Source organism: Ostrea edulis, chromosome 6, assembly GCF_947568905.1.
Source record: "Ostrea edulis chromosome 6, xbOstEdul1.1, whole genome shotgun sequence".
Lineage (NCBI taxonomy): Eukaryota > Metazoa > Mollusca > Bivalvia > Ostreida > Ostreidae > Ostrea > Ostrea edulis.
In genome coordinates, this window is record NC_079169.1 from 70,972,295 (window position 1) to 70,992,041 (window position 19,747).

The following is a 19,747-nucleotide window of genomic DNA, read 5'->3' on the forward strand; positions in this document are numbered from 1 at the left end:
AAAATTTAAAAAAATAAATGAATAGCCATTTAAAGGGACTGATTCACGATTTTCCCAAAAATTTTGTTTTTCACTTTTAATGATCAAAATCTACTGTCTAATATGTTTTAAAGATTTCACATAAAAATTAAGGTTATATATCACAGAAGCTCATTAAATTTAGGGAGTTTATTAACAAAGATTGTGGTGTTATTGTTTACGAAATTTTCAAAAGAAATCGATATTGATCAAAGTTTATCATATCTTTCACATTTCAACCATTCTTTGGGTAAAATGTGTAATCTAAAAGTTAAAACTTGTGACTGCAGAATTATGATGCTTTATATTACAAAATTATTGTTTCACAGGTTTGTTTGTATACATTAAAAGACTCGAGTCTTTGTTTACATAACACAGATTTAAGGCTAAAATATTGCTTTTATTCTTGCATTCAGAAAGTCAAAATTTGGCTGTCAACATAAATGAGTTATATTTTTAATGTTTAACATAAAAAATGAAAAATATTTTTCTCAAAAATCGTGAACCAGTCCCTTTAAGGACATCAGACTTATTCAAAGTTTTGAGCTCTTAGCAGAATTTCATATAGTGATTATTGGTGCAGCTGATCAAAATACACTGCACATGTGCATTAAATTTAGATAAATTTAAATGATCTTTTTTTGCATTGTGAAATTTATTTCTATCATATGAAAATAGTAACAGGACTGTTATATTTTATCATAAATATTGTGCAATTAGTATAAAACACTTTTGCAAAATGCAACCAAATGTGACTTCTGAATATAGTGTAAAATACACTCTGCAGCAGGGTCTGCAATTTTTTTAGGCCAAGATATGTTATCTTTTGCCTTCATTTCAATGAATATTATTGGTTAATGTTATACTGAAACAAGATATGTTATCTTTTGCTTTCATTTCAATGAATATTATTGGTTAATGTTATACTGAAACAAGATATGTTATCTTTTTCCTTCATTTCAATCAATATTATCGGTTAATGTTATACTGAATATTCCTGGTTAATGTTATACTGAATATTATTGGTTAATGTAATACTGAATTTATTGGTTAATTTTATACTGAAACGTGGTCAGCATCTTTAGAGAAGAGAAGCTAAAGATTCCGAGTCAAAACATCTTTGACATTTTCCATTAATCTCATAATTATAGTCATGAACAAACATTTATCTGATTTTGACCTATTCCCTAGAAGAGAATCTATTAAAGAAAAACTCATCATAACCTGATTGATTAACACTGCACATCAAAGATAATTTTGTTATATATCAAAAGTTTCCAGTCTATTGAAAAAAAAAAAAGAATTTAAAAGTACATATTCATATAAATTCTTGACTAGAAATATGCTCTCTGACAAAAATCTTCCTAGCTCTGGAATACTCACTGCTTTGAATCCATATGCAATCAACAACTCCCATCAACTTTTCACTAGTCAGCCTGTGTTGACCAATTTCTATGTTATCCTTAATTTCAAATATACTTACTGAAATATACCCCTGGGCTAACAGAAAGCACTGCATTTCCTCCTGTATAGGTATAGTCAGATTCCATATACATGTAATAAGAGCCACCATGTGAACTTCTAGGGCCAGTTCCAACTGAAGGGGTGTTGCCAATCTGAAAATCAGAAATAAAATTATCATACAGTGCAATGCCAATTTTCAATTTTTCATTAAATCTTTCCACTGTCAATTTCCATAATTGTCTGTTAAACAGAATTTGCAGTGTAATAAAACAGCTAGCTGGTTAGAAAAACAGTATTTGAGCCTTTGCTCCAGGTGATCTAAATTTTAAACTGAGAATGATACTTACGAAACGTTGCCAGTAATTTTAAACTGAGAATGATGCCAGTAATTTTAAACTGAGAATGATACTTATGAAACGCTGCCAGTAATTTAAAACTGAGAATGATACTTATGAAACGCTGCCAGTAATTTAAAACTGAGAATGATACTTAGGTAATGTTGCCAGTATGTTGAACCATGTCCAGATTGTAAGAAACACGAAGAACTCCAATGATACTTACGTAACGCTGCCAGTATGTTGAACCAGGTCCAGATTGTAAGAAACACGAAGAACTCCAAACACTATCTTCAAAATCACACTTGTAAATTTTTGGTGTAGCTGTTAAAAATAAATCAACAGCTTTCAACATGACCCAATAGGGAGCATAATAATTCTAAAGAACCCCCCCCCCCCCCCCCCCCACATTGTAAATATTTGGTGTAGCTGTTAAAAATAAATCAACAGCTTTCAACGTGACCCAATAGGGAGCATAATAATTCTAAAGAACCCCCCCCCCCCCCTCCACATTGTAAATATTTGGTGTAGCTGTTAAAAATAAATCAACAGCTTTCAACGTGACCCAATAGGGAGCATAATAATTCTAAAGAACCCCCCCCCCCCCTCCACATTGTAAATATTGGTGTAGCTGTTAAAAATAAATCAACAGCTTTCAACGTGACCCAATAGGGAGCATAATAATTCTAAAGAACCCCCCCCCCCCTCCACATTGTAAATATTTGGTGTAGCTGTTAAAAATAAATCAACAGCTTTCAACGTGACCCAATAGGGAGCATAATAATTCTAAAGAAACTCCTCCTATACTTACATTGGCATGAGACCATAATTAGAAATGTCCTAAAGGAACTAATGCCCCCTTGTGTGTGGGGGTGGGGTGGGGGTGGGGTATATCCATATAGGGGCGTACTTGAAATGTTGTATAAGTGAAAATCAGAAAAACAGGTTTTTCAACATTACTTACGTTTCATTTGGCTACAAGTTACTGACAAGATACACTAAATTCCTTTGACCTCAATATTCATCAAGTATCTGGTATCATAAATACAGATGTAGCTGGCATGGTCTTGTTATGAACTATGTTACCTTTAAAATGTGTATTTTCATGTTTCTGCCTACCTCTGCAAGATCCAGCCTTCACGGTTACTTTGTCGATGGCTATATCACTAGTGTAACTACTGCCATATACCCCCTCAATGTAAATCTAAAATTAATGTTTATATTGCACTTCATTCATTTTGAATAACAATGTTTAAAAATGATAATACAAAGGACACTCATATTACATTAGGAATATCTTGGTCCTCATCAACTTTGTCAAACTGAAATCAACTCGCTTTCCTTGTGCTCTGTTTATATACTATGTAGTCATTTTAATTCGTGGGGGCCAATGTTCGTGGGTAAGCAATATTTTGCTGGTTTGTGGGGATGTAATTTTGTGGGTAAGCAATATGATGTCATAAGAAGAGATTCTTCATTTAAAAAATGTTCGAGGACATGTAAATTCGTGAGTAAGAGTGACCCACAAAATCCACGAACATCAATCCCCCACGAACAATGGTGATTCCACATTAAATAGACAATTCTTTATTTTTGAGGATAGTAATTAGTTCTAATGTAGTGCAAAATCTATGAATCAGTACAGATGTCATCTTTGTGTTACCTGTAGAGACGAGGAGCGTGGCAGTGGCACAGAGGCGTGGAGCCACAGGTTTCCCTGGTTTCCTTGTCTCCACCAAAGTCTCTGCATGATGCTGCTAGAAGTCCCGTTCCTGTTACTAGAAGTCCCGTTCCTGTTACTAGAAGTCCCGTTCCCACTGTCAGAAGTGGAAATGTTGATGTTCAAGGTGTCAATTGTTGAGCCATACATGTGGTACTCAAAGTCCAGACATGCACCATCCCCTAGATACAGAAAAGTGTGAATAATCTTTTCCTAAATACAGAAAAATGTGGATAACCTTTTCCTAGATATAGAAAAATCATTAAAATGCATCAAAGATGCGTATGGCCGAGTTGCAGTTTGGAAAATTATGTACGCTTGCATTCACGAAGTAAAAACATGCACGTATTTAATACAGTTTATAAGTATGAAGCTTTGAATGGCCGCAATAGGTATTTAGTGTGATAATGACCTTGACCTTTGGATTTCAAAACCAACAGGAATCTTGAATGTCATCAGGATTTGAAGTCCAATAAACATGCACCAGCAAGTACTGTACAAAAGTTAAGATGCAAGCTCAAATCTACAGTATATAGTGAAAAAGAGATCTTGACCTTTGGACCTCAAAATACATAGGAACCTTCCTCTTTTGGATGTGATCAAAATATGCAAGTCTGACAAAAATAGACCAAGTAGTATGAAAGTTAGAGACTAGACAAGCTCAAATCTATTGCATTTAGTGACAAAGAGACCTTGACCTTAGTCCTTTTAATAAATAGGAACCTTCCTCTTTTGGATGTGATCATGATATGTAAAGTTTCACAAAGATTGCCCCTAGTAGTATGAAAGTTAGAGACCGAACAAGCTCAAATCTATGGCATTTAGTGACAAAGTAACCTTGACTTTTGATCTCAAAATAAATAGGAACCTTCCTCTTTTGGATGTGATCATGTTATGTAAGTCTCACAAAGATGCACCTAAAAGTATTAAAGTTAGAGAACGGACAAGCTAATTGTGGATGCCGTCCATCCTCCTGGACACCCATCCTTCGCCAATTTAAAAGCCGAGATTTGCTATGCAACTCGGCTAAAAATGTGGATTATCTTCTCCTAGATACAGAAAAGTGTGGATAAATTTCTTTTCCTAGATACAGAAGTGTGGATAATTTTCTTTTCCTAGATAGAGAAAAGAGTGGATAATCTTTTCCTAAATACAGAATAGTGTGGATAATCTTTTCCTAGATACAGAAAAATGTTGATAATCTCCGAGATACAGAAAAGTGTGGATAATCTTTTCCTAGATACAGAAAAATGTGGATAATCTCCTAATGACAGAAAAGTGTGGATAATCTTTTCCTAGATAGAGAAAAGTGTGGCTAATCTTTTTCTACATACAGAAAAATATTGATAATCTCAGAGATACAAAAAAGTGTGGATAATCTTTTAAATTTTCACTCTACATTGCTGTACCTTCACTCTAATCCAAATGGAATTCAACTGAAATTATTCATTAGTTTATATCTCTAGATGTGAATATACCTGTAATAATATTTTGTGTCTATAATTATTCATTAGCTCATATCTCTAGATGTGAATATACCTGTATTAATATTTTGTGAATATAAAACAGCACTGGCTTTGTTTACTGCAGAAGAGGTCTCAATATAAAGGTAATACGATCCCTCAGCAGCGGATGTTGGACCGGTTGATGAACTGGGCGTGGATCCTGAGCGTCGAATCCAATCATACCGGTCACTGTAGGACTGGTAAAGTCCACAAGATGAACTCCATGTTGTTGACTCAAAGTCACAGTCCATCTGCGGTATTTCTGTAAAATTGGAAAAAGCATCTTAGTATGTTATACAAATAGGGAGATCAAACTACATATATGTAGAATGAAACAAACTATGAATTTACAACCATATACCTTGCTTTTACAACAAGAAGCCCATGGGCCACATCACTCACCTGAGTCACCTTGGCCCATATTTAAAGATTTTCACCACATAAATGTGTAAAACTTTGATCCCTATTGTGGTCCAAATTTACACCTGGGGGCCATGACTTTTACAAACTTAAATCTGTAATATGTCAGGAAGCTTTCATAAAAATGTAAACTTTAATGGCCAAGGGGAAGATTTTTAAAAAAAATTTCCTTATATATTTGTATGTAAAACTTTTGATCCCCCATTGTGGCCCCTTCCTACCCCCGGGGGTCATGATTTTAATAAACTTGAATCTGCACTATGTCAGGAAGCTTTCATGCAAATTTCAGTTCTTCTGGCCCAGTGGTTCTTCATCAGAAGATTTTTAAATGATCCCAACCTATTTTTGCATTTTAGTGATTATCTCCCCTTTGAAGCGGGCATGGCCCTTCATTGAACAAATTTGAAAGCCCTTAACCCAAGGATGCTTTGTGCCAAGTTTGGTTGAAATTGGCCCAGTCAGTGGTTCTGAAGAGGTCCAAAATGTGAAAACTTTACAGACAGATGGACAGATGATCAGAAAAGCTCACTTGAGCTTTCAGCATCTTTCTGCATTCTTTCTGAATTTCCAATTTTGCCTTCAAAATCCTCTTCCATCTTTGTAATTACCAAATCAAAGCTGAGGCCAGTATATCATTTAGATTTGTATTTACTAAGAAAGAGTAGACATATAGAATTTTCTGCCCCTTTCAAAAACTGAGTTCCCTAATATTAGCTTTAAGTGACTGAAAATTGTAAAACCATCTGCACTTTCACTTGCCACTAATTACCCATATTGACTTCTTTGTCACAAATCATTAAACACCTATGTTAATGTGGTTTGGATAAAAACAGACATAACAAGAGTTGTGAATCTTTATAAAGTATTGTTATTAGCATAATTGAATTATCATTTAACAAAATTAATATTTGAGACTCTAAATTGTACTTGTTCCTTCATCCTTTTGGGGTAATTAGTCAATTCACAAACTCAATTTACCACTTAGGGGAAGAAATTCAACTTAAAATGATATTTAATGTTGCACATTCTATGTAAACATTCTGTTTCATGGTACATGTACAATGCAATGGAGATTGTGTGAATATATTAGAATACAGAGTAGAATTTTGTATCATAGGGTTAATTGTTTTGTTTTTGTTTTGTTTTTTCACGGCAAACTTAGATATATATTTAGAGTTCTATACCTTTACTTATTAATTATAGTAAATCCGAACCCAAGCAATATATTATAGCCTGTGTTCTAAATTAAATGAATCAGTTATAGTCAGTTATTTATTTGTTACACACGTGTTCTGCAGTCTCCAATTCTGTTGTTGATGACACAGATAAATTTTGGAAAATTAGACGCAAAATCCTGCATTCTGAGGCATTTCAGGGGGCAAAATGACCCTTGTTCATATGCCACTTTTTAACCTACATTTTTAAATATATACCAAAGGGTTGAACATTTTTACCTCAGACAAGTTAGTCACAGTGGTGTTAAATACACACCTTTCCAATGTTTTGACTGGAAGAAATCATGTAATGTATTCGTTCGACGCTTCATTATTTTTCACTGCCATGTGCTTCTCACGCGCAAGGTGAGAGTTTAAAATATCGTCCAATCAAAATCGCCGTTTCAAAAAGCTCTTGATAAAAACATAAACAAGGAAGAAATATGAAAGATATTTATAGCCAACCAATTGCTACCGCATACATTCTTTGCAAAGATCGATCGTGTAAATCAACATCACTGAAATTGACAACATATTATTTTTTGATTTTTTTTATATTTGAACCGGCCGGAAAATCGTTTGAAACGGTCAATTTGGCCAGCGGCCGGTTCTTAAGGAAAACACTGCTATTGTGGCCCCATCCGATCCCCGGGGGCCATGATTTCAACAATTTAGAATCTGTACTATATCAGGAAGCTTTCATATAAATCTCAGCTTTTCTGGCTCAGTGGTTCTTGGGAAGAAGACTTTTAAAGATTTTTCCTATATATTTGTATGTAAAACTTTGACCCCCTATTGTGGCCCCATCCGACCCCCGGGGGGCATGATTTTAACAATTTAGAATCTGCATTATATAAGGAAGCTTTCATATAAATCTCAGCTTTTCTGGCTCAGTGGTTCTTGACAAGAAGATTTTTAAAGATTTTCCCTATATATTTGTATGTAAAACTTTGATCCCCTATTGTGGCCCCATCTGACCCCCGGGGGCCATGATTTAGAATTTGCACTACCTAATAAAGGTTATCCATAAATTTCATCTTTTCTGGCCCAGTGGTTCTTGAGAAGATTTTTTAATGACCCTACCCTATTTTTACCTTTTCTTGATTATCTCCCCTTGGAAGGTGGCCTGGCCCTTTATTTTAACAATTTAGAATTCCCTTTACCTAAGGATGTTTTGTGCCAACTTTGGTTGAAATTAGCCCAGTGGTTGTTGAGAAGAAGTTGAAAATGTGAAAAGTTTACAGACGGACGGACAGACGGACGGACGCCGGAATACAGGTGATCAGAAAAGCTCACTTGAGCTTTCAGCTCAGGTGAGCTAAAAAGCCTCCCTTATCTATTATACTACTAATAATTTTTTTTAAAAAGTATCCTTCCCTCATCTGTTTCTTAGAAAATTTGACCTAGGAACCAGAGAATTAATTTTATGTGGCCCTAGTAACCCTGGTTCTGTTTGCAAACCTTTTTGTTTCTCAATTAGACAAAAATTCAAAACTTTAAAAATATTTTTTTTTCATTACTGAAGCAACAACCTTGACTTAATCACCTTGTTTAGGGTCATTACACATCATCTTGTTACAATCAACCTTTGCAATAAATACATGCTTTTATTGTCTATTTTTCACAAAGTTGTGGCCTAGCTAGATCCAAAGTATGATGAAAAGACAAGAGTATGAACAAGTAGACAGACCAAGATAAATGAGAAAAGAAAAAGCTCACCCGAGCTAACAAGTACGTATATTTATGGCAACTTAAAATTAAACACAACTCGATTTTCTATTTCTTGTTTCAGTACCCACAAAGATATTCCTGCAATGCATTGTATAGCTTTCATAGCTATCTGATTATTGGGCATGGCAATTGTTCCATATCAAAAGGTTTATGATATATGCAAGAGTACTGATTATCTACTGATGATAATCCATTATAGAGTCTGCCAGGAATGAAAAATATTGATTCAATCTACCAAGGGTGAAATTAGAATTTCAAACAAATCGACAATCTTATTTAGCAAAAATGATAGATGCTTCGTGTCAAGTTTGGTTGAAAACGGCCCAATGGTTTTGAGGAAGGTTAAATGACATACAAGCAATGGACAATTCAGATAAAATCTCAGTGGAGCTATTAACAAACGACTTACCATCACATGATCCTTGTTGAACATTCACTTTGTCAATGGCTATATCACCTCGAAAAGTGCTCCCTTGTATTGCCTCAATAAATATCTGAAATACATATATCATAATTTTTATTTTTAAATTGCATTAGTGAAATGCTATGCATCTTCTGGTAGTTGATCCCACTTAACTTCTCAAGAATTATCACTGAAAACATACAATCTCCATCATCCACAGATTAAAGATATGTACACTGTATACGACAGTTGTCCCCAAATTTCTGTAGACCGAGAATCATTCAGTGCAATTTCTTTAAACTTTTATATTTTCTTCCTTGTTCTTTTGTTGAATGATAACTAAAAGTTTAGTGGTGTTACATGTTTATTTGTCAAAAATAAAAAAAACAAAACAAAAACAACAAAAAAACCACAAAAGAAACAAGAGATGTTTGTAAAACACATATGCCCCCCATGGTGCAAAATTGAAAAGGGTTATACACACGCATCATTTAATTGATAGTAGTATCAATTCAAAATATTGAGCAGACAATATCTTCCTATGTCAAGAGTGGATTGACCATGTGACCTAAAAATCAATAGGGGTCATCTACTCCTTATGCTGTACCAGTGTACCAAGTTTGGTGTCAATCAAGCAAATAATTCTTAAAATATAGGAGACAATATATTACTATGTCCAGTTCAACCATTGACCTTTGACCATGTGACCTCAAAATCTCCTGAAGATGTACCAGTGTACCAAGTTTGATGTCTGTCATGCAAAGGGTTCTCAAGATATTGAGTGAACAGTATATTACTATGTCCAGTTTGGCTCTTGAATTTTGATCATGTGACCTCAAAATCAAAAGGGGTCATCTTCTCCTGAAGATGTGCCAGTATACCACATTTGATGTCTGTCAAGCAAAGGGTTCTCAAGATATTGAACGGACAGTATATTCCTATGTCCAGTTTGACCATTGACCTTTGACCATGTGACCTCAAAATCAATAGGGGTCATCTTCTCCTGAAGATGTACCAGTGTCTGTCAAGCAAAGGGTTCTCAAGATATTGAGTGGACAGTATATTCAAATGTACAGAGTAGATTGGCCCTTGACCTTTGGACCTGAAAAACAATAGGGGTCCTCTTCTACTCACAACCCACATATGAAGTATCATTATGATCAAGTGAATGGTTCTCAAGATATTGAGCGGACAACATGTGGTCTATCGACCGACCGACTGGTGTAAAGCAATATGCCTCTCTTCTTTAAAGGGGGCATAAAAAAACAATATGTAGTACTACATATAGTGTTGGGCATGGCGGCAAAATATGCAACATCAAATATATTCACCTACTATGTCAATGTAGATTTTTCCGGTGATATAAACAGGCAACGAAATTAAGGGGAAATACTCGCTAAATGCAAGTTAAAAATTGAATTTGCGAGTAAAAAATCACAAGTGATCACAACTTTTTTCGAGTGAAAAAACCCCGATCTTTTTCCCGGATTTCCTCGGTTTATTGGCTGTACTTTGAAGTTTACAATAATTTTGTCCTGTGCATAGAAACGCTTTACAGAATGAATATACATGTACAAGTATTGAAAAAGTAAACGTGGATCGAATAAATAACTAAGGCCAAGGTCATCTCAGTCAGTGATGTCAAAGATGGCCTACTTCATACACACTTCGGACATCTCAGAGACGTCTGATTTAAATAGCAAGCATATTGATCTCGTCCGTGTCTACATAAAATAACACATGACAGTGTGTCACCGTTTCACGCGGTGTCCTTCTGTACTCTATAGTCAAACACTTCGAGTTCGCGGGGTTTTCTTTTCAACTAGAATTTATTTTAGATGAAATTTCCAAACGTTTTGAACATATAGTTTAAATTGGCGCAAAGTCTTCACGATTTCAATCCACATGATGCTGTAAATAGGTGGTAGATCTCTGGACAGCGAGTACGCCGCACAAGTGTACCCTATGACCCGCACCATGTATGTTGTCTGATAATTCATTGAATTTTAAATGAAAGAATTCGCAATCTTATTTTTATTATTGCACTTTAAAGGAGATTTTAAAAGATTTTCCCAAAATTTTGATAAAGAGACATGCTTGTTTTCTTAAATTCATGTAAAACAGTAATCGATTGAAAAATGCTAGTAAAAGCTCAATTTTGCTAGTTGGAAAATAATCCACTAGCTAAAATTTGCTAGTGGTGAAAAAAGTTAATTTCGATCCCTGTATAAACAATCCAACCATCTTGTTAACTCTTTTACTTCCGTTTCAAATGCATTTTTATGAGGGCAAGTCAATAAGCAACCAGCCTATCCCATTTCCGATTGACCGAGACGGTCACGATTTTCATGTCTTGTTTCAATACGTTTTATACCTGGGTGCAAAACTACACGTACATCAAGTCATTTTGTAATAAGATATTGAATGTCAAACATGGCTAGTGATGGAAAGGCATGCTTTACATTTAAAGTTGAGTACTGTGCTATAATTCGGTACTTGTATTTAAAAAGTAAAACAGGAGAGGAAATACACGGCGAATTAGCCAATGTTTATGGGTCTTTTGCACCATTTTAGACTTATGCTCAAGTTAAATTATGCGTAGTGGAATTCAAATGCGGTAGAATGTCTTTAGAAGATGAAGCCAGGTCTGGACGCCCACTGAATACCACCAATGAAGAAATGTGCAAGCAAGTTCAAGATCTGGTATACAGTTACTCTGATAGGCGAATTCAGGTGGAAGAAATAGCACAGGCATTAGGCATTTCACATGGTAGCGTTTCAACAATCTTACATGATCGTTTAGGTATGCACAAGCTAACAGCCTGTTGGGTCCCCAAATCCTTTAGCAATGAGCAAATGGCAACCAGAGCATCAGTATAATATGCAGCACCTTGTTGAAGCATTTTAGGTCAAAAGATGATTTTCTTTAGCGCCTGGTGACTTTATATGAGACTTGGGTTTATTATTGTGAGCCAGAGAATAAAGCTCAGTGTCGTCAGTGGGTAAGGCCTGGATTCCCGAGGCCAAAGAAGTTCAAGATGCAACCGTCTGCTGGCAAGGTGATGGTCACAGTATTTTGGGACGCAAAAAGTGTTATTATGTTGGGACTTTTTACCCAAGAAAAGTACAATAACTGGAGTGTACTATGCAAACTTGTTAGACCAGCTGAGAACCGCCATCCATGAAAAATGCTGAGGTAAACTCTCTAAAGGTGTTCTGCTGCAACAGGACAATACAAGAGTCCACACTTGCAAAGTTGCAATGGATGCTGTAGAGCGAAATGAGTATGAATTACATGTAAAACCACATCCTGCCTATTCGCCTGACCTAGCTCCTAGCGACTTCTTCCTATTCCCAAACTTGAAAAAGGATATACGTGGACGTCATTTATATACTGGGGCATGACTTGAACAAATTTGAATCTGCAATATGTCAGGAAGCTTTCATGTAAATTTCAGCTTATCTGGCCCAGTGGTTCTTGAGAAGATTTTTAAATGACCCCACCCTATTTTTGTGATTATCTCCCCTTTGAAAGGGACATGGCCCTTCATTTGAACAAACTTGAAACTCCTTCACCCAAGGATGCTTTGTGGCAAGTTTGATTGAAATTGGCCCAGCAGTTCTTGAGAAGAAGTCAAAAATGTGAAAAGTTTACGACGCCGACAACAACACCGAGAGACAATGGACAAATTTTGATCAGAAAAGCTCACTTGAGCCTTTGGCTCAGATGAGCTAAAAAGCACAGGAAAGGTGCCTCTCTTATAACTTCTAGTGTAAGAGCTATAGAAATGTTTATTTAATTGACTCGCCCTCATACACTATGATAAAAAATCTTTACCCTCCCAGTTCAGTCTTTAGATAAGGAGACAAGGCACAATCCACTAAGTCTGGACTGAGTGATTAATCAGATTCAAGGATGTCAAGCTCCAACTCCATTTGCCCTGCAGTGTGATTCAGCATGTTACCCTGATGGTAAATAATATTTTCCTTGCTTGCAGCTAATACGTACATCTCTTTTTCCTCAATGCATGCTCAAGATCTTGTCACACAAACTGCATTAACTGTCCATAAACAGATTTTGAAACTGTTCCCTTTTTGGATGGTGGTATTCCAGGTGTTTCTGAATACTAGATGTCACTTTCCCCGAGATATCTTAGTTGTGAAGCCTGTCAATTCCTTCCAAGAATTGTTCTCAACCATATCAGAGCCACCTAAGAAATATAAAATTCTCCTCTTCTTTCAAAATCTGAGGTATCTGGTATGCGTCCCTGGTTTCCCTATGGTGTCCAGTGAACAGAAAATTTGCTGATTCCCAACGAATCTTCCATCTCCCTCACAGTACGACGTCTGTCTTAAAAACTGTGTCATTCAGAATTTTTATATTCTTTCCTCCATTTCCATCAGTTTCCCTCTTTCTTTTCATAATATTGCTTGGTCATCCATGTAATATTTCTTCTGCCATTTGAATGCCAAAGCACAAGAAACACTTCTGTGCGAATCAGTCAATTTCAGCTTCTGGGGGTGGGGTGTTCTAGGTTCTAGGCAAAATTTTGTTACTTCCCGGGATGCTGTCTCTGATGTTTGATTTCTCTACAAACATGCACTTCAAACAGCCCCAAAAACACATCAATATTGAACATAATATTATTCCTCCAACTGTAATTTCTCTAAGATGAATTCAACAGGTTGTTTTTTAACATGATAGCCTTACCCCCCAGTTTTGATATACAAAATACCTGTACAGTTCTTTGCCTATTTAATCTCGTACAATATTTAGTATCTTTTACTTATTTTTGTTGCAAATCATTTGTTCTTTTAGCTGTAAAAGTTTCATTTCTCTGTGACAGCTCAGTTTCCTGAAGAATGCCACTAGTCTCTGGTATCTAGGGACAACAGTCATACATATACAGACTGTCACATAATTACACATATAATATACTTAAAAATATATGATACAGATCACACACCCACAAATAAAATACAATAAAAAATCAATTGAACTCCATCAGTTTAAAAACAAATTTGTCAGAGTTTTAAAAACGTTTAGTAAGACTTTTTAAAATTGAACACTTAAATGTGTTTTTGCTCATGAAACCAACAAACCTGTAAAGAAGAGCTTTTTGGCAATGAAACCAAAGCTTGGTGCCACTTATTTCCTTGGGCCCCATACCTCGACCAAAGCCTCTTACTACCACTGACAGGAGTGGAAACGTTGATGTTCAAGGTGTTGATTTCTGTACCATACATGTGGTATTCAAAGCTAAGACATGCACCATCACCTGATGGGAGGAGGTGAAAAAATATTCAGTGGAAAGCTCAAAACATGTACATAATGATGAACATTTAAAGTTTCATAAAACATCCTAAAAGTGGAATGTAGTATCCTGTCAGTTTCTGGCATTACACAGTCCCTAAAACGTTCTACCTTACCCATTTTTCCGTTAGTTACTCTAATGTTGATGAATATTTTTAATGAAATGTGAATGTGAAACTTTGAAATAACTTTTCTTGAACAAAAGAAATAATGAGAAGACAATGAGCATGTGCTTTACGAAGCCATTTTTGAGTACACTACACTTGTCATTTGATTTTGTCACACCCCCCCCCCCCCCGGATAAAATACCTAGAATTTTTTTTTCACAGATTTTATTCAGTGAAAAAAAAATCATGCAGAATAAATTAGGATGTTGTCCAACTTCCATGACTTATATGGGGCGCTTTTTTCAATAGTGGTCAGAATTACAAATTTTTGTGTATAACACCAAACAGAAATATATTTCAATGACAATTGCTGCAACTCTGCTATTTGTGACATAAATGCAATATAGTGGCATGGGCAGGGCACCTACAAGTACTTCAACTTGTACAGTTTATTCTTATATCATTAACATAGCCACAAGAGGTGGGGGCTTTTTGACTATGTAATTTTTCCATTATCGTCACATTTTTAAAAAATATTGTCCATTGGAGTGAATGATCTTACAATGAACGGGAAGATTGCAGTATGTAAAGTTGGTCTTAAGTGGTAAGTTCTTCTGTAAAATGTGCGCCAGGTTCTGAAGAGGTCAAGGTCCCTGGAGTCCCTTGACCTTGATACTAGATTGATACCAGATTGTAGGTCACAACATCCTTTTATCATTTCTGAAGATTCCCTATTCTCCGTCATAAAATGACTTGAAATATTGCCAAAACGACTCAAAACATTAATCAATCCATATCTCTATCAGTCCAGTTCTCAAGTTAAACAAGTTCTTATTATCGAGGTCAAGGTCACTGACGATACTAGTCTGTAGGTCACAACATCCTTTTATCACTTCTGAAGATTTCATGTCTATACCTGTCCCAAGTTCTAACAGGTCAAGGTCACTGAAGATTCCATGTCTCTATCAATTCTGGTTTTAAAATTTTCCCAGCTTGATGCTCAAAGTCAGGTCAAGGTCACTGGAGTCACTTGACCTTCATACCAATTTGTGGATCCCATCATCTTTTCATCCTTTTTGATCATCCCATGTCTCTAACAGACCTGGTACTTACTACCAATTTTATGTTCCAAGGTCAGATGTCAAGGTCACTAGAGTCACTTGAACTTGAAACTAATTTCTAGGTCTTATCATCCCCTTTTCATTTTTGAAGATCTCACTATGTTCACAAAAAGCTAAAAAGCTTTTAACATAGTCTGATGTTATCAGCACAACAAAAATTTATTCATTGCTTAAATACAAATATCTCTTTTCTTGATACTTGATTATGAATTATGATTATGAAATAATATGTAAAAAAAAAAAATAAAAAGCACCCAAGATATTCCATTAAATCATTCATCTTGCGTTCATTGTTTGCTTTGCTCACGTTTGCGCTCCGTTCACATTCTGCATTCGTACACTGCTCAACGTTCACCAAACTGCATTCAGCTTCACACACCGTTCCCTGCATTTACCAATTCGCTCACGGAAAGTAGAACATTTGAGGGACTGTATATGTATGATAACTAGTCCACAAATAGTCTCACGGAAAGTAGAACATTTCAGGGACTGTCTATGTATGATAACTAGTCCACAGATAGTCTCACGGAGAGTAGAACATTTCAGGGACTGTATATGTATAACTAGTCCACAGATAGTCTCACGGAGAGTAGAACATTTCAGGGACTGTATATGCATGATAACTACCGGTAGTCCACAGATAGTCTCACGGAAAGTAGAACATTTCAGGGACTGTATATGTATGATAACTAGTCCACAGATAGTATATACATAACCTGTATCTATATTCTTTGAGATTAAAACAGCATTAGCGTAGTTGTAGGAAGAACTAGAGGTTTCAATATAAAGATAATATGTTCCCTCTGCAGCCGATGTTGGACCAGTTGAAGAACTGGGGGTGGATCCTGAGTACCGAGTCCATGAGTGTCTATCCGTGGTCGACTGATATAGTCCGCAGCTGGGATCTGATTCCCAGGATGACGACTCGAAATTACAATATAAACCATTTCCTACAACTAAGAAAAATTCAAAGGTAAAGACACCTCTGAAAACAATAACCATGCAATTACAAATTAATGTAGTTCTTCATCTTCACAATGTTTTCCAATCTTTACAAAAAAACACTGACGAGTCCCAAGATTTTCACAGTGGTTTAATTTTCAGATTTCATTGGTAATCTAAAAATTACCACTCTAAAGAATTATCGCCTGGATATAGTAATAGCTAAAGTTACGCGACTACACTAGAATAGAGAGCATTTAAAAACTCTGAGGTGTGGAGCAGGCTAAATACAGGAAATAACGAGGAAAACACGGTAAAACAATTCTTTTGGTATAGCAAATTCCTGAGTTTTTTAAGTTTAAACTTTATTCACCAAGGTTGGAACAATATTTGAGTTATGGCTGTTTCTGTATGTTAGATATTATATGTTAAATAAAGTCTTAAAATTTCAAAGCAGATCTGTGGAAATAATGATTTAATGGAAAAGTCAACAGACCATGGATGAGAGACAAACTGCCATTACACAAGCTTGACTGGTCTTCAACCAGTGGAGATAAAAACCATATATAATATATAACATAAGTAACAAACAGGGACAGCCATAACTCAAATATTGTTCCAACCTTGGTGAATAAGGTTTAAACTCGAAAACTCAGGAATTTGCTATACCAGAAAAAATGTTTTACTGTGTGCAAGAAATATGTAATGGTTACCTTCTGAGACAGCAACCGGATCCACTCCATTACATCTCACAGCAGCGTACTGTTGGTGCCCCTTACAGGATGAATTAGAAGATCCCAAAGACATCGAGCATTTACTGAGAGAAGACTCAAAGCCATTACAGTAAAGGCTATCTAACAGAATAGGTTCCACCTCACTGTTAGCATTTCCATAGTAACCTGATGGCATCACATCAGCCGAGGTGAACCTTTAAATCAAAGTAGTTGTAAAAACATCAGTTTTGATGTCTCTATCGTGTCATGTGGTAGCCATATGACATAGAAATTTCAATGACAATATACCGTAAACGGAACTTTTTCCATGAGGGATAAATGCGCAGTTACAAATTTTCCGCATAAATTTGTCACAGCATACTTTAAATAATGTTATTTAGCTGATAAAGTTTTTAGAAATATTTCAGGTGTACTGCATGGATTTGGTAAATAAGAGGAGTTTCTCAAGGTGATTCTAGTCTGGACATCTTGACAGTCAAAGTTACTAGTCAGTGTGCAAGCAGTAATTGATAATCAAAACTCACTGCAAACACTTTTTAGATCAATTACATACTGTATAGCATGCACAGGTTAATATTGCGGTCGGAAAAAATCGATTTTTTCATTTAGCAACAAATCGCGGTTGGTTTAATTCGCAGAAAAACATCTTAATATCCTGAACCAGATCGGTAAAGTTGGCTACTAGTAACCAGTTACTAAAAGTAAGAAAAGTTAGCTACTCGTAGCCAGCTACTACAAAATATAAAAGCTATAATTACTGATAGCCAGTTACCAGATAAAGGTTACTGAGTGTGAAAATTATTACCTATCAGGTTTATTTCGAACGATGACGAAGATTCGTATGAAATTTTATGCTCAATTTTCCCCAATTACATCACTTTGCAATGCGAAATACCAATAAACTTTTCCAGCTGAGTGTTTACTTTGAAAATGATTCGGATTAAATTCAGACCTTCATTTATTTGATACACCATTGTAAAAGTAGCTGATATCTCAAAATGGATGGGGTATCAAATGAATTATTTCGCATTGCAAAGTGATGTAATTGGGGGAAATTTAGCATAAAATTTCATACGAATCCTCGTCATTCTTAGAAATAAACCTGATAGGTAATAATTTTCAAACTCAGTAACCTTTATCTGGTAACTGGCTATCAGTAATTATAGCTTTTATATTTTGTAGTAGCTGGATACGAGTAGCTAACTTTTCTTACTTTTAGTAGCTGGCTACTAGAAGCTAACTTTTCCTGGTTCAAGTAGCTGGCTACTAGTAGCCAACTTTTCTTTTTTCAAGTAGCCTCAAGTAGCTGGCTACTAGTAGCCAACTTTTCTTTTTTCAAGTAGCCAGTTACTAGTAGCCAACTTTACCGATCTTCCTGAACCCGATTTCGTATCAATATGAAAGATTAATTCACTGAGTGTTAAATTCGCGGAAATTTTGTTTCAGCGAATATAACGAAAATTAACTCTGCGAGTTAATTTCCTGCTATACAGTAATTAGATTGGATAAATTTTTGGTTGTTAAATCATTATGAATTATAAACAGAAAAAATGCTATAAATTAATTTTTTTTGGCATACAGAAATCTGAGTAATTTTATATCCACAGACATTGAATTATGATCACGTGGAAAAAAGAAAAGTTACAGTATTAAAAAATATCTCAAGATTTTACACAAGTCTGTATAATCTATAACAATGGGTAATAGATGCAATAATTTATGAGACAAGAATGTGGATCAAAAGGGCACAATGCCACATCATCATTTTTTTCATTCAAAGGTTACATGGTCACATTTACACAAAGCCTCTTACCTTGGTGCTACCATTCTACAGGTGACTTTAGACGCAGCATGATTCCAGTTGTTGGTACAGATTGTATTCCATGTACCATTCACTTTAACCTCAACTCTACCTTCATAGCAGCTATCACCATTAACAAGCCGGATGTCTGGAAATATTAAAACACTCATGTTAAATTTCCATTCTGAACCTAGCAAAAACTCAGAGACTATGAGAAGAATGTAAATACTGTAGGTACTCAAGAATGGTTTAATCAATTAGCACTTCAAACATATGACCACACCCACCTGAGATATTATAGATGGGAGGGGAGGAGGTGGTGAACTGGGTGGTGTAGCTAGTTGTTGTGGTGTTGTATGGTAAGGATGTTGTCATGTTGTACCCAGGGCTCACTGTGGAGTTGTATGGAGACACTGTGGATGTAGTTTCATTTCCTGAAACATATCAAAGTCAAAACTTTAAAGCTACACATCACTTCATCAAATTTAGATTCCTTCAAGAGAAAAGCATTTAATATCAGATATGATGAAACTGCTCATACTTCCTCTATGGTGACAATATAAGATACCAACATTTTAATACTTCACACAAGTGAAAATTTTCATTACATCTGTCGTATATAAAGCTTACAAATAAGTAAATGATACGAGAGCAAAAGGCTCATGGCTCTTCAATCACCTGGGTTTCACACAAAAACCCCAGATGTATAGCATGTTCATGAGTGCATACTTTGTATAGCATGTTCATGAGTGCATACTTTGACAACTGGATGCTATAAGTATGTTGTGATCATAAGTGACATTCGCTACTTCTAATGTTTTTCCATCACAAAGCAGGAGCAAGACTATATTTGGAACTTTTTAAAACATCATTTTCATTATCGTATAGTGGGTTTTCTCCGCAGGGTTATAATATTGG

The 19,747-nt window shown here is 35.6% G+C and overlaps 1 protein-coding gene across 1 annotated transcript in view; it reads right to left on the minus strand.

Annotated features, from left to right (window-relative positions):
- The window catches only part of LOC125683627 (MAM and LDL-receptor class A domain-containing protein 2-like), a 202,632-nt gene that overhangs the window by 125,983 nt on the left and 56,902 nt on the right, over positions 1–19,747 (minus strand). Inside the window, exons 21-31 of the mRNA XM_056140659.1 lie at positions 19,117–19,263; positions 18,842–18,977; positions 17,008–17,222; positions 16,069–16,308; positions 13,914–14,089; positions 8,817–8,901; positions 5,077–5,304; positions 3,481–3,719; positions 2,937–3,021; positions 2,044–2,141; positions 1,502–1,634 (exon numbers count right to left, since the gene is read on the minus strand). Coding sequence (XP_055996634.1) covers positions 1,502–1,634; positions 2,044–2,141; positions 2,937–3,021; positions 3,481–3,719; positions 5,077–5,304; positions 8,817–8,901; positions 13,914–14,089; positions 16,069–16,308; positions 17,008–17,222; positions 18,842–18,977; positions 19,117–19,263 — 1,782 coding nt within the window. The remainder of the gene's footprint in view (positions 1–1,501; positions 1,635–2,043; positions 2,142–2,936; positions 3,022–3,480; positions 3,720–5,076; positions 5,305–8,816; positions 8,902–13,913; positions 14,090–16,068; positions 16,309–17,007; positions 17,223–18,841; positions 18,978–19,116; positions 19,264–19,747) is intronic.